This window comes from Dromiciops gliroides, chromosome 6 (genome assembly GCF_019393635.1).
Source record: "Dromiciops gliroides isolate mDroGli1 chromosome 6, mDroGli1.pri, whole genome shotgun sequence".
In the NCBI taxonomy this organism is placed as follows: Eukaryota; Metazoa; Chordata; class Mammalia; order Microbiotheria; family Microbiotheriidae; genus Dromiciops; species Dromiciops gliroides.
This window is the reverse complement of record NC_057866.1, coordinates 209,163,247-209,177,365: the sequence shown is the minus strand read 5'-3', so window position 1 is coordinate 209,177,365 and position 14,119 is coordinate 209,163,247. Positions and strand designations below refer to the sequence as shown.

The 14,119-nt window shown below is 41.2% G+C and overlaps 1 protein-coding gene across 3 annotated transcripts in view; it reads right to left on the bottom strand.

Annotated features, from left to right (window-relative positions):
- Positions 1-14,119, bottom strand: part of PRIMPOL (primase and DNA directed polymerase) — a 41,220-nt gene that overhangs the window by 9,237 nt on the left and 17,864 nt on the right. For all 3 annotated transcript variants that reach the window (XM_043971366.1, XM_043971367.1, XM_043971365.1), the window contains 3 exons: positions 5,148-5,295; positions 2,720-2,998; positions 1,607-1,769 (listed from right to left, as the gene is read on the bottom strand). In XM_043971366.1, coding sequence (XP_043827301.1) covers positions 1,607-1,769; positions 2,720-2,998; positions 5,148-5,295 — 590 coding nt within the window. The remainder of the gene's footprint in view (positions 1-1,606; positions 1,770-2,719; positions 2,999-5,147; positions 5,296-14,119) is intronic.

The window sequence follows — 14,119 nt, the reverse complement described above, 5'->3', positions numbered from 1 at the left end:
TGAGTTCAAATCCGGCCTCAGACACTTGACACTTACTAGCTGTGTGACCTTGGGCAAGTCACTTAACCCCCATTGCCGCCCTCCCCCCAAAAAGACAATATTTCATAAACAAAATCTAAATGCCATTATATTAGCATTAAAGAACGAAATGCCATGGAAAGCAATTAAGTTCTAAACATTAGAACCTTAAATACCATTCATCTGACATCTGTCTATGTGCTGTACCATACCTACTCACATAATCCCCCTTCCTCCCTCAAAAGGAAGGTGACAGCTATTGGAAAGTCACTCCCCCATGACCAGGTGAACAAGGATTGTTGCAGCTGCAGCCGGACGCACCATCAGCACAGTGTTTGGCACATAGCAGGGCCTTAGGAAATGCTTGTTGCCTGACCATTTAGCAGGGTAATGTAGCATTCTGGACAAAGCTCTAAAGAGGCCGTCAGGAAGCTAATATCACTACCACATTTACAGAGACAACATTAGAAGGGGAGGACAAAGGACCTTTTACACAACCACCCCAGGAATCAGGCAGCCCAGTGTTGTTATTTCAAAGATGGCTCAGTGATTTACCAATAGCCACACAGCTAGTGAGCGTCAGAGTCATGACTGGAACTCAGATCTTCTGATTCCGAGGCCAGTGCCTACTATGAACACTGTGGTATGAGCTTTACAACAACCCTGGGGGAAGCTAGGTGGTGAAATGGATAAAACACCAGCCCTGGATTCAGGAAGACCTGAGTTCAAATATGACCTCAGACACTTGACACTTACTAGCTGTGTGACTCTGGGCAAGTCACTTAACCCCAACTGCCTCACAAAAACAAACAAACAACAACCCTGGGTGGGAGATGCTATTATTATCCCAATTTTACAGATTAGGAAACTGAAAAAGAGGTGAAGGGACTTGCCTAGGTTCATGTAACTATTAAGTATCTGAGGATGGATTTGCACTCAGGTCTTCCTGACTCCAGGCCCAGTGTTCTGTGCAATAATGAAGCTTCTAGTCTGGTCATTCATTTATGATGAATGTTACCTTGAAGATAAGGAAGCTGGAGCAGATAACAGACTGAATGCTGGGTGATAATTCTGGGTCTTCCCTCACCCCACCACTGAAGGGTTTGGAAGACAAGGTACAGGTCAGAGCTCTGGAAGGTGCAAGGGAGGTACAGTCATGAGAAGAGGGAAGAGGAAAGAGTCCCTACTCTCCAGGATTCTTGCTCATTTCAGGGGAAAGTTCTTGTGTATTTGAATGTCTAGATCTCTAAATGACAAGGCTCTGGGATCCTACATGTGGATCAGGGAGGGGCCCCTTCCACCAGGCTGAGGCTCTTGCTGCCCCAGATAAAGAGACTAAGAACCAGAAAGACATGAGACGGGTCCTGAACCAAATGCAGATCTTAGAGGCAAGCTCCCCTTCCTTGGCAGATCTGTTTTGAGAAGCTTTTCCCCTGACCCAGGGAGACACTCATCTCCAGTATCAGAGGTGATGGCTCCAGAGAACCCAGGGGCCTCAGAGCATCCCTTGATGCCATCAGATACTCTTTGAAAAATACGACTACAATCATCTTAAAGAAAAGAAAAGTGTGATTCTGGCACAGCATACCTGATGTTGGTGACCAAAGAAGAAAGGAAATACTGGTTTTCTTCAGAAACAGTCTCTGATTGTTTAGGAAGAAATTTGTTATCTTCAGCTACTTCCAAAGGCACATATTTGCCCAATTTGGATGATTTGTACAGCCGGAAGTTTCTATTTCTTGTATAAACTCCTATATGATATATACACGTACAAAGCAAACCAAAAAGAAGGTATGAATTTGGAGAAATCACTGTGGCACAATGAACAAAGTTCTGGTCTCAGGGTCAGAAGATCTGAATTGGGGCTTCTGCTCTGACTCTTATTAAGTACAGGCCCGGAGTCAGGAAGACCAAAGGTTCAAATCTGGACTCACATATTTACTAGCTGTGTGACCCCTGGACAAGTCACTTCACCTGTCTGCCTTAGTTTCCTCATCCATCACAGCACTTACCTCACCAGGTTGTTGTAAAGAACGAATGAAATAAGATTTGTGAAAAGTGCTTAGCACAGTGCCTGGCACACAGCAGGAGCCCCTGCCCTCCCCTTCCCTTCTCTTCTCTTCTTTAGAGGTCAGGCCTTTCAGGAACTGGATATATATCCCAGGTGACATTATTAAGGGGAAAGGTAAACACAGTACTTGGCTACTGGTGACTAGCATGGCTGGATTTGTATCCGAGTGAAAGTTATGTTGACTCAGTTCCTAGCCCTGTTTGTCAGTCATTGTTGGGAGAGGCTCTGTTTGGGGAAGGCAACACAGTATGCAGCTTTTTATATGACCTGCCCTTTGTCACATAATCCTATCTACAAATGGGCATGCACTTGCTACCTTGGAGAGGAGCTGAGATGCAAGGGCTCCACCCCTTTTGCCCAGGTGGATCTATCCAAATTGTCTTTAAATCTGGCCCCACCTCCATCACCCAAGCATCACCAATCTCCAGTTGCTACCTTGATGTACTTATAATAAACACCTCTTACTTCTTTTTGTCCCGAGTTTTGCCTCATTAATTAGGGTGAGAACCCCTGATCAGCCCTTCAAAATCCATTTCTCCCAATTTCCTTTGAGGCTAGTCCAAAGCTACCTGGATAGAATAACGATTTCAACAGTTATGAGTTCACATGAGTTCACAACGGTTTACATACCCACATCTACAAAAAGGTGATCATCTCCTCCTTTATTCTTCACAATTAAAAAGGAAAGATCTGGCCCATTTTGCTCAGATGTCCCCAAATCTTCTACTTTACTTGAATTAAAGGGCTGACTTTTGGTAGCATTTTTATCTTCAAATACATTTGTAAAAGAGGTTTCTGGTTTCATTATTGTTTTTGAAGAAGAGGAAAATCCACGTCCTGGTATCTTTTCATTAATTTTACTGTCATCTAATGCAATCACAGGTTGCAAAATTTTTCTAACAAAATTACCTTAAAGAAAGAAAACAACTGATATTAATTTGAGCAATTGTATTCTTCAATTTAAAACTTTGAGCATTAACCATATCTACCTAAGAGCAAGTTTTCTACACCTTGAGAGTAAGTCAATATTTTTCCTTCTACTTTGGACTCAAGTGCATAATGCATAGGGAAAAGGACTAAGTGATCAAATCACCGAACAGTGGGTTTGAACAATAACCGAATTTATGACTGACACCCAAGTGACATTCCTAACAGGACCAAACCACTGACAGCCTTAAACAAGACTAACTTAGTCACTTTACTTGCCAGTGAGCATATTCAATTTCTTGTAAAATAGAAGAAAAACCGAAACCAGTGATTTTTGTGCAAATAACACAGAACTACCTCAAGGATGAGGTGAATGACTAGCACCCATAGACCAAGACGTAAAAGGAAGCAGAAGGTACTTCAAACAGGAAATGGTATTACTTTTCCTGGAAATAGAAGGCTTCCTGATTACTCACCCGACTCAGTAAAAATTAATCAAGGGACTTCAGATGATGGTAAATAAACTTGGATGATATGGGAAACGAAAGACATGCAACAGCAGGGCAGGACTGTGGGCTGGGCCACTTGTCAGCTTGGACTGGGGCCTTCAGGCTACTTCCTCCCTTCTCCCACGCCCTCCATTTCTGAACCTCACCAGACTTGTATTTCCTAAACTTTATCAAATGCTTTGGGCCTTTCTCAACTGGTTCATAAAAATATTCCTCCCCATCTCTAGACTCTGCAATAACTGAATATCTCTATGACAACTTGATCATGGGCAAAGTCACAATTTCTAAACCTTCCTCCCCTCCTTTGAAATATGCATCCACCACATCTAAAGGGCTTTGGCCCTACAGGAGCAGAAACTTTTATGGCCCTGGGTGATCAGGAAGCCTCTTCAACAAAGCCAGAGGCCACCAAGAAGAGACATCAAAGGTAGACACACTGTGTGCCTTGCCACATCCCTGGAGCTAACCAAATTCAGGCTTTTTGGTGTTTAGGGAAGATCTGGCCTGACCGTGTTAGGGAAGAGGGGAAGGCCATGGTGGATATTGGTCTTGTCACAACCCTCTTTTCTATTTGTTATGGCTATCTCCTAGCACCTATCCTCTCACCCCACTCCCTAAATTGCAAAGAAACAAACTCTTATAACAAATATTCATAGTCAAGCAAAACTAATTCCCACATTGGTCATCCCCCGAATGTGTGCCTTCTTCTGCATCATTTATCATGAGGTGGATAGCATATGTCATCACTGCAGCTGTGGTTGGTATCGCATTGATCAGAATCTTAAAGGATTTCAAAGTTATTTTTTTTTAAATAATGTTCTCCTCATTCAGCTCACTTCACCCAGCACCATCTGTTCATCTAAGTCTTACCAAGTTTCTCTAAAATTCTCCCTTTCATCATTTCTTACTGCCACCTGCATGACTTTGCACAAGTTATTTAACCTCCCCAGACCTCAGCTTCTTCATTTGTAAAATGAGAGGACTGAGTGGATGACTTTTAAATCCCTTCTAGCTCCAAATCTCTAATTGACTAGAGAAGGAAGATTCTTTGATATTTTCAAAATTGAACACATGGCAAGGAACTGGAAATGGAGGGAATGCCCATCAAATCGGGAATGGCTAAACAAGTTGTGGCATATGAATATAATGGAATACTACTGTGCTATAAGAAATTATGAGCAGGGGGAGGCTAGGTGGCGCAGTGGATAAAGCACCGGCCCTGGATTCAGGAGGACCTGAGTTCAAATCCAGCCTCAGACACTTGACACTTACTAGCTGTGTGACCCTGGGCAAGTCACTTCACCCCCATTGCTCTGCCAAAAAAAAAGAGGAAATTATGAGCAGATGGATTTCAGAAAAACCTGAAAAGATTTACATAAATTTGATGCCGAGTGAAATGAGTAGAACCAAGAGAACATTGTACACAGTACCAACAACATTGTGGGATGATCAACTGTGATACACTTAGTTGTTCTTAGCAATAAAATGATCCAAGACAGAGGCAAAAAAAAAAGAAAAGAAAAGAAAAGAAAAAAAGAAAGAAAGAAATCAGCATCCAACACAGGTTTACGATTTTAAAATAGCCAAGTTTACCAAAGTTTAGAAATGAACAATGCACTTACCAACATGGACATTATTTTTAAATGCAACATTACGGAGCTGAAATATTAAATGTCGGCTAAACTTTTCATCAGTGCTAGAATCCAAGTTGAGAACATTTTCTGCTGAACAATTAACATTGAATAACTCTTGAAGGGCTGTAGAAACATGCTAGAAAATGGAAGAATATAAGTGGTTTGAATGCTTTCATTTTTCTTAAGAAAATATTATCGAGAATGTGGATGCAAACAGAATCTACCTAGTGATTGGTTGTTATCAGAATGAAATCATAAGCTGAAATATTTCTCACACATATTTAAACACAAAAATATACATATTGATATGATTAAGCCCAGTAGTTTACATGCAATGTTGTACCAACACTGGAAAATTAAGTTGTTAAAGGCAAAGTTGTAAAGTTGATTCCTTAAGTCATTTTATCTTTAATCTTAAATTTTGTCTTTTTCATCAGTAGACTTAAAAAAACTAAACGTCAGTTTGGCCATGTTAGGCACAATGATGCAATGACTTTTTTGATTGTTATGCGATTTCAGGAAATTAATTACTACTCCTTCAATAGTTCTATGCATCTGTGATTACTATTCATACAATAACAAGAAATTCTCTGTATTTATACCTATTTGAACACACATTTATACATACTATCATTTCTGTTGAATTAGGAGGTTTGTCGTTGTTAAAATGGATAACCTGAGTATTCTTCAAGTACCACTGAAATTGTAAAAAAACAAAACAAAACAAAGCAAACTCTAGGAAGGCCTAAGGAGAGGATCTCTGGAAGACTTATGATGATTGCTACATGAGATGAGAAGATAGGAAAGGGCATACCTACATTAAAGAGGCCATTAAGCCACTGAAATACAAGATTCATTTTGACACTGCATGCCATTAAAATACCTCTAATGCAAGCCTTTTTACACCAGTTGTTCTCTCTGAGAGAAGAGATAATCTGGAGGCAGTGTTGGGGAGTGGAAAGATTATGTGATTTAGAGTCAGAGAAAATGGGTTCAAATCCTGGCTCTGTCAGTGACTTTCTGTGTGACCTTGGATCACGATTTCTTTCAGAAGTTAAGCAAAGTAAAATAATCACAAAGATGAAATCAAAAGTGTTAGAAATTGTTTCCGCCTACATACTTTGGACATCTGTGCCAAATAGAGCAGTGTGACAGCCAAGAGTTCTGCATTCTTTTCATCAGGGAAGGGAAGGATATCAGATTATGATTAAATTATCTCACAAAATCGAGAAAAGCAGTGGAGAAGAAGACAAAATCTGCAGGAAGCTTGGTGTGAGACCCAGCTAAAACAGATCATCTTGAAGGCATGTAGACATGAGACCAGAAGGAAAACAAGAAACACATAAAAAACAACGTAGGTTTGCCAACATTTGAGAATAGGAACCTATTTTAATCATTGATGATCATGAACTCTACCACCTCCGTACTGTAAGGGCCTAAAATTTTAGCTGTGATGTCTAAAATCTAATGAGTGGTTGCCTTAAATTAGAAAACATATAGCACCAATCTTTGGGCATTAAGTATTTATTAAAGTGTATTAGGGTTTAGTAAAGAGAAACACGTGGATAAAGTATGAGATTTGCCTGCTCTCCCTATCCTGCCTGTCCCTGCTGCCAAGCCGAAGTCTGGTATCGAAAAGGACCTTGCTCCCCTGCGGCTTCTCCCAGAAGCCTCCTGTGAAAACAGGAAACAGGGCCATCCTCACACACAGCTCCAAGCTAATTGGTTGGTAGCACTGATTGACAGGACCCACAGACGGCAGACACAACTTCCTGATGCTAAAGTCACATGTTTTCTTTTCAGGCCAGAGCTCACTGTGTCCCTCCCAGCAGAGGGTGTCATTCCAATTTTCACAGTCCCCCCCACCATGCTTCATGCAAAGAAACATCATTTCCTCACATGAAGCAATAATGTTACAGATGCCTATGACTAACAAAGGAAAGGGCATGAAGAGAGAGAACAAGAAATTGAGCGAGGCATTGACAAAGGCTAAAGGGGGCACTCCCCTAGGTGGACATTGTAAAGAGGGTATACAGTGTGGAAAAAGAAAACAGGAAAATGTCCATTTAAGTCTTTGGAAGTGTTTCCTCAGATGATTCTTGGGACATCCTCTAGGTGTAGTTGTGGAATGGAAGTCTTTCAGGTGTTTCAGATGCTGGTCATCAGCCAGGAAAACTGCTTACAAAATTGATCTTAACACAACTTTAAATAGCTTTGCCAATAATCAAATCAAACAATGAGAGTTCTCCAAAAAAACATGTCTAAGGAAATTCAGAATCTCAGTTGTTACACATAAAACATATAATAAAAACAAAAAACTGAAACATTCTCTAAAACTTAATATTACTACACTCCCCTCTGTGGAGGATAAATTGAGAAGACAATTGTGATAATAATTTAGAAAATAATTTTTATCTTTGTTTCATCACTTTTTTGCATCACCTGCCTAATTATCCTCATGCCATTATGAGAAATTAAAGAATCTAATATAAATTGGTAGCAGATGTCAAGGCCAAATCCAACAATGGATTGGAAATGGCACTTAGGAAGAATTTATAAATCTGACCCAACACACACACACACACACACACACACACACACACACACACACACACACACACACACGAAACTCATGCATCATATAGCACATTAAAAGAATCAAGACGGGCAGCTAGATGGTGCAGTGGATAAAGCACCGGCCCTGGATTCAAGAGGACCTGAGTTCAAATCTGGCCTCGAGACACTTGACACTTACTAGCTATGTGACCCTGGGCAAGTCACTTAACCCCAACTGCCTCACTAAAAAAAAAAAAAAGAATCAAGAGATCAATTTTTAAGGCATCTCAGAGGAAAAGACTATAAAAGGATGGAAAAGATCACAGATGGTATTATTATCCCCTAGAAGATTGAGAAGAAAGCCAACTCCCAATCCATATATCTGCTTTGCCATTGCTATAATACCTTTATAATAATCTAGAAATGCTTTGAAGGGTTATTTTTGATGAGAATATGAGATGGAAAGAGAAAGACTTCTATGGACTTTTTTGTGTAGCAGAACAAACACCATGTCACACATATAACAAATGTGTTTTCAAAAACCCCTGTGTTTAATGTTTGATTGCACCAAAAAAGAGAGTAGATTCAGAGAGAGAAATGTAACCTTAAAGGCTCTTGTGCAATAAGGAGACTTCAATAAAATGTTAAGATGGTAAAACACTCACTGACTGACTTAATCAGAGATGGTTCTCATGAATTCGCTGAATTATCAATATATTAGGAAGTAAAAATGGAGACATACTTGCTAAAGGTATTCCCCACTATCAGGGAGCATATCCTGCACCAAGTCCCAAGGGAAGAGGGTTTCTGTACAAAGGTAAGGTTCACAGACTATTTCTGTTTGTGGGTGACGTTGAGTTGGCTTCATCAAACCTCAGAACACTAACCGTCCCTCTTCAGTGGCATCCATAGTCACTTTAAAAATACAGTCTAGAAATTCTTGTAGGAAAAACAACTTTGATGAAAAATTCAGATTACAACATGTAAGACTGGATATGGATGAGCTGGGCCCATAAACAGAGCAGGAGAAAAGCAGGATGATGGATCTTGTTTGGGAAACTCCTTAGCACTTTTAATGATGTCAAGTTGACTGTTCCTGCAAACATCCAACTGTGTAACACACTACTCTACTGGCAGTGTAATATTGCTGTGAATCATGGACCATCATGGTTTCAACATAACTGAAATGACAGGCAACCCAAATGGCAACTGAAAGAGGCATGGTGGGTATATGAAGGCTTCTCAGTGATGGCTGAACCTGAGAAATGGAATAACTGGCATCACACCAAGGATATTTACCTGGATAAAGTGGGTCAGTCACTTAGGGATAATAGATGTCCATCCTAAGTGGTATGCTTGTATCTATGAAATACTAAAAAATCTGGAGAAAGGACCCTCCAGAAGATTCACACGAGGATACCAATAAGAACAATAGAAGATATATTGTAATCTTTACTAGTAGCAGGTGTGCCCACACCAATGACAGAGCTGTCAGAGTAAAGTGCGGGTCTGACCTTGTCACCCCACTACTCAATAACCTCCAGTGACTCCCTATTACCTTTGGGATTAAATGTAAAATCCTGTACCTTTTATAACCTGCCCTTCCCTGACCTTTCCAGTCTTCCTTCACCTTGCATGTTCCCCTCACCCCACCCACCATGTACTTTGCTGTCTAGTGACACGAGATGCCTTGTTGTTCCTCAAAAAGACACTCCCTAATTCTGGGCATTTTCACTGGCTCTATGTCTGCTATGCCCTGTATACTTGGTATGGGCGCCCTTCTCATCTCCATTCCTGGCTTCCTTCAAGTTCCAGCTAAAACCCCACTTTCTACAGGAAGCCTTTCCCAATCCCTCAAAATTGTTTGTTTCTCTTGATGCTTTAGTATGACGAGTTCCCCTGGCTCTGTTCCTTTCACTGTATCAGTTCATATAACCGTTTCCATGTCTCTTTGGAATCACATACTTCTTATAACATAACAGTACTTCTCACATTCATACACTATTACTTATTCACCCATTCCTTGTCTGATGCTCATCCTGTTAGTTTCCAGTTTTTTGCTACCACACACACAAAAGCTGCTACGAGTATTTTTGTGCATATAAGACCTTTTCCTATTTCTTTGGTATTTTTTGGGTCTAGGCCTAACAAAGAAAACAACTTCAAGAATTATAAATTTGACTAATGCGAATAACCAACAAACTGAAAACATCTTTTTTCTTTAAAAAGAAGCAGGGAGGCAGGATAAGTGATATTAAATAAATAACACTGTTTACATTGGCAGTGTCTTTATAAAGTAATGTTTATGAAAAAAACCATAAAATTCATTTGTACTTTATCTTGTAGTTAATTTTTTTTTATTTCTGATAAGGTGGAGTTGTCCCTTTGCAGGCATTGAGACAGGGCACTAGCAGCTGAGAAAGGGGGTCAAATCAGGGAAGACCTCACACACACAGAAGATTGTATTTGATCTGAGTCTAAAAGCAAGGGGAGGGGGGGGGTGCAGCAGCAGCTAGGTGGCAAAATAGATAAAGCACCAGCCGTGGATTCAGGAGGACCTGAGCTCAAATCCAGCCTCAGAAACTTGACACTAGCTGTGTGACCCCGGGCAAGTCACTTAACCCTCCCTGCCCCAGAAAAAACAAACAAACAAAAAAACCAAAAACGATCAGGATTTTAAGAGTCAAAAGTGAGAAGGGAATGCATGGGGGACAGCTGATGTAAAGGTATAGAGACAGGAGAGAGAGTGTTGGGTATGAATCACAAGAAAGCCAAGCTGGATTCTGTGGCTAACCAGGCTCAATTCTGCATTATCCTCTTAACTCCCTTGTCCTATGGCCCCTGAGAGAAATAATGATTTCTCTCTTATATTAATAACCAATTATCAATTGAGATTAATATTTTTTCTTTCTACTTCCTCATTCAGAAATTAACCCCTTTGGGTTAATACAGACAGTCTTTGAAGCATATTACTGATGTTGCCCAAAAAATTTACCCCACCTAGACCATCTTATCAAGGTGGGATTGTTACCCGCCCAACTAGAAAAATCTTGAAAAGATAATGTAATCTAGGTGAATTCTGGCCCATTGTGTTGGGGTAGTGGGTATGGGGATGGGGGAATAATCTGTCTAGATTGCCAGAGTCTGGGGGTGGTCTGGAAGTATGAGTGATATAATCAGTCATGTTTCCCAGCCTCTAATTAGAATAGGTCTACCTCTCACTATAATATTCACTTTCATATTGTTAACCACTCAGAGTTGACCTGTTGGGAAAATCTACTCTTCCAAAGGCACATTAGCATTGAGAGATCTCCATGATTTGTCTTTGGTTTGGGAGAGAAAGACAAATGATCATCCTTTTATTATTTGCTACCCATAATTAATAAAATGAAGAATCATCCATTAACTATTAGTTACCCATTAAAGTCTCTCCAACTTCTCATCCATCACAACCCTGAACCAACTCCAGTCCTGAATTAATCTCATTATCCATTGCCTTTCTTCTTGTGCAATTGCTACTGAACAGAGTTGGAAGAAGTCACACAATTGTACTGACTAGGTCCATGTTAGATCATCTTAACTGGGTCCTCACTGGAACAAAGCATCCTTGTGATCTCCCTAATAGCTTTTCTATTGCACTCCCCACAACAGCTATTCCTCAGGCCTGTCTCAGAACCACCCTCCCCCTCCATGCTCTCACCCAAGGGACTTGCACTCTCTACTTTTACCAAGAAAAATCAAGGCCATGAGCCATGAGCTCCCTCTTCTCCCCTTCTATTTCTTGTAACCCTTTGACATTATCTCCTACTGTCTCTTCCTTTATTACAGTCTCTGATGAAGAGGGAGCCCTTTGACCAATCTTTCTACATGGACTTTTAATCTCTTTCCCTCCTGTCTCATTAGCCTCTCCCTATCTATTGGTTCCTTCTCTGCTCTTTATAAATACTCCGAATTTCCCCATCCTTAAAAGAGCCTCACTAGATTCAAATCATCCTATATCTCTTTATATAGCTCTCTTCCATACTATTTTAAAAAAGCTGTTGGTGCTTGTTGCCTCTACTTCCTCTCTTCTCATTCTGACAAACCCTCTACCATCAGACTTCTTCTCTCATCACTTAACTGAAACTGCTCTTAGAAGTTACCAATAATCTCTTCATTGTCAAACAAGGCCTTTCTGAGGCCTCATGCACTATCTGATGATTCTGTCCATCTTCTCCTCCTGGACTGGCTTGTGACATTTCTCTCTTTTGGTCCTCCTCCTGATTGACTGGCTGCTCACGCTTGGTTTTCTTTGCTAAGTCATCACCCACATTTCAGCCTTAACTCTTATCTTGGGCTCTTTTCTCTTCTCTCTCTATATGCTCTGTCACTTCATGACATCACTGGCTCCCAGGGAATCAATGATCACCTTTATGTAAATGACTGTTAGAACCATAGTGGCTTTGCTCAGCCTCAGTCCCACTGCCTGCCCACTGGAGAGTTCAGAGTATGTACTCACCATGTCCAAAATAGGGCCTCTCACAAATCCGCTCCTCCTCCAAACTTTCCAAAGTCTATTGAGGGCATTGCCATCTGTTCCTTCATTCAGGCTTGAATCCTTGGTGTCACCCTTAATTTCTTGTTCTCCCTCTCCCCACATATCCAAGCAGTTGCCACATCTTGTCCATCCTTATATCTGTCCCCTTCTCTCTGTCTTCTCTCTCCAAGAAGGAGCACCTCCCTAGTTCAGGCCCTCATCACCTGTTTTCTGGCTGATCCTCCACACAGCTGCTGGCTATGTCAGCCCCCTGTTCAATAAACTCTGGTGGGCCTCTATTACCTCCAGAATGGAATACAAACTCCTCAGTTCAGAGTATAAAGCCCTTCACCACCTAACTCACATTTACCTTTCAAGCCTTACACATTATTCCCCTTCAAGAACCTATGGTTCGGCGGAGCCAAGATGGCGGAGAGGAAGCAGCAAGCTGCCTGAGCTCTCCTTCTTTTCCCTCAAAACGAACATTAAATCAAGCCTCTGGACGGATTCTGAAACTACAGAACCTGCAAAGAGACAGAGAGACACAGTCCTCCAACCAGAGATAATTTAGAAGACTTCAGGAAAAGGTCGGTCTGACTCGGGCAAAAGGGAGGCCCAGTGCAGGGCAGCAACCCAGCGCCAAGGGGGTCGGGGCAAGTCAGCAGGAGCTGCGGGCCACAGCCGAACAACTGAGGCTCCCGGAACCTGGTTCAAAAATCTGGTGGCCAAGAAGGACAGTGGAAAAACTTACCTGCACCGGCCGAGAGGGCCACGAACGGCGGGATCAGACGCCGGGGTCTGGCGCCTGGCTGGCCGAGCACAATCAGACAGGAAGTGCAAGGCAGGGGATCTCCACACACCATAAAGGCCTCAGAGTAAAAGCCCGGTCACACAGCACCTATACACCTGCACAAGAAGCCCAAAACAGGGACCCTGGTGCCCCCAGAGCAGACCTCAACTTAAAGAATAAATAAATAAGCTGCAATAATGAGTAAGAAGCAAAAAAGAGCCCTCTCCATTGAGAGCTTCTGTATCAATAGGGAAGAAGCCAACACAAACTCAGATGAGGACAATAGCCTCAAATTGTCTACATCTGAAGCCTCACAAGGGAAGGTGGATTGGTCGCAAGAACAAAAAGCCTTCCTGGAAGAGCTCAAAAAGGATTTTAAAAATCAATTGCAAGAGGTAGAAGAAAAAATGGGGAGAGAAATGAAAGCAAAACAAAAAAACTATGAAAAAAGAATCAGCAGCTTGGAAAAGAAAGCTGAAGAAAACAAAGCCTTAAAAAATTCATTTGGCCAAATGGAAAAAAAGCTGCATAATCTCACTGAAGAAAACAATACCTTAAAAAATTCACTTAGCCAAATGGAAAAAAAGGTGCATAATCTCACTGAAGAAAACAATGCCTTAAAAATTAAAGTGGGACAGTTGGAAGATAAGGAATCCATGAGACACCAAGAATCAGTCAAGCAGAATAACAAAAATGAAAAAATAGAAGAAAATGTGAAATACCTCATTGGAAAGACAACTGATCTGGAAAATAGATCGAGGAGAGACAATTTGAGAATCATTGGACTGCCTGAAAGCCATGACCAGATAAAGAATCTAGATACCATATTCCAGGAAATTATTAAGGAGAACTGCCCTGATATCATAGAATCAGAGGATAAAATCATCATTGAAAGAATCCACCGATCACCTCCTGAAAGAGACCCCAAAAGGAAAACTCCAAGGAATATTGTAGCCAAATTCCAGAATTATCAGGTGAAGGAGAAAATACTCCAAGCAGCCAGAAAGAAGCAATTTAAATATCATGGAGCCACAGTCAGGATTGCTCAGGACCTGGCAGCTTCAACATTAAAGGACCGCAAGGCTTGGAATATGATAT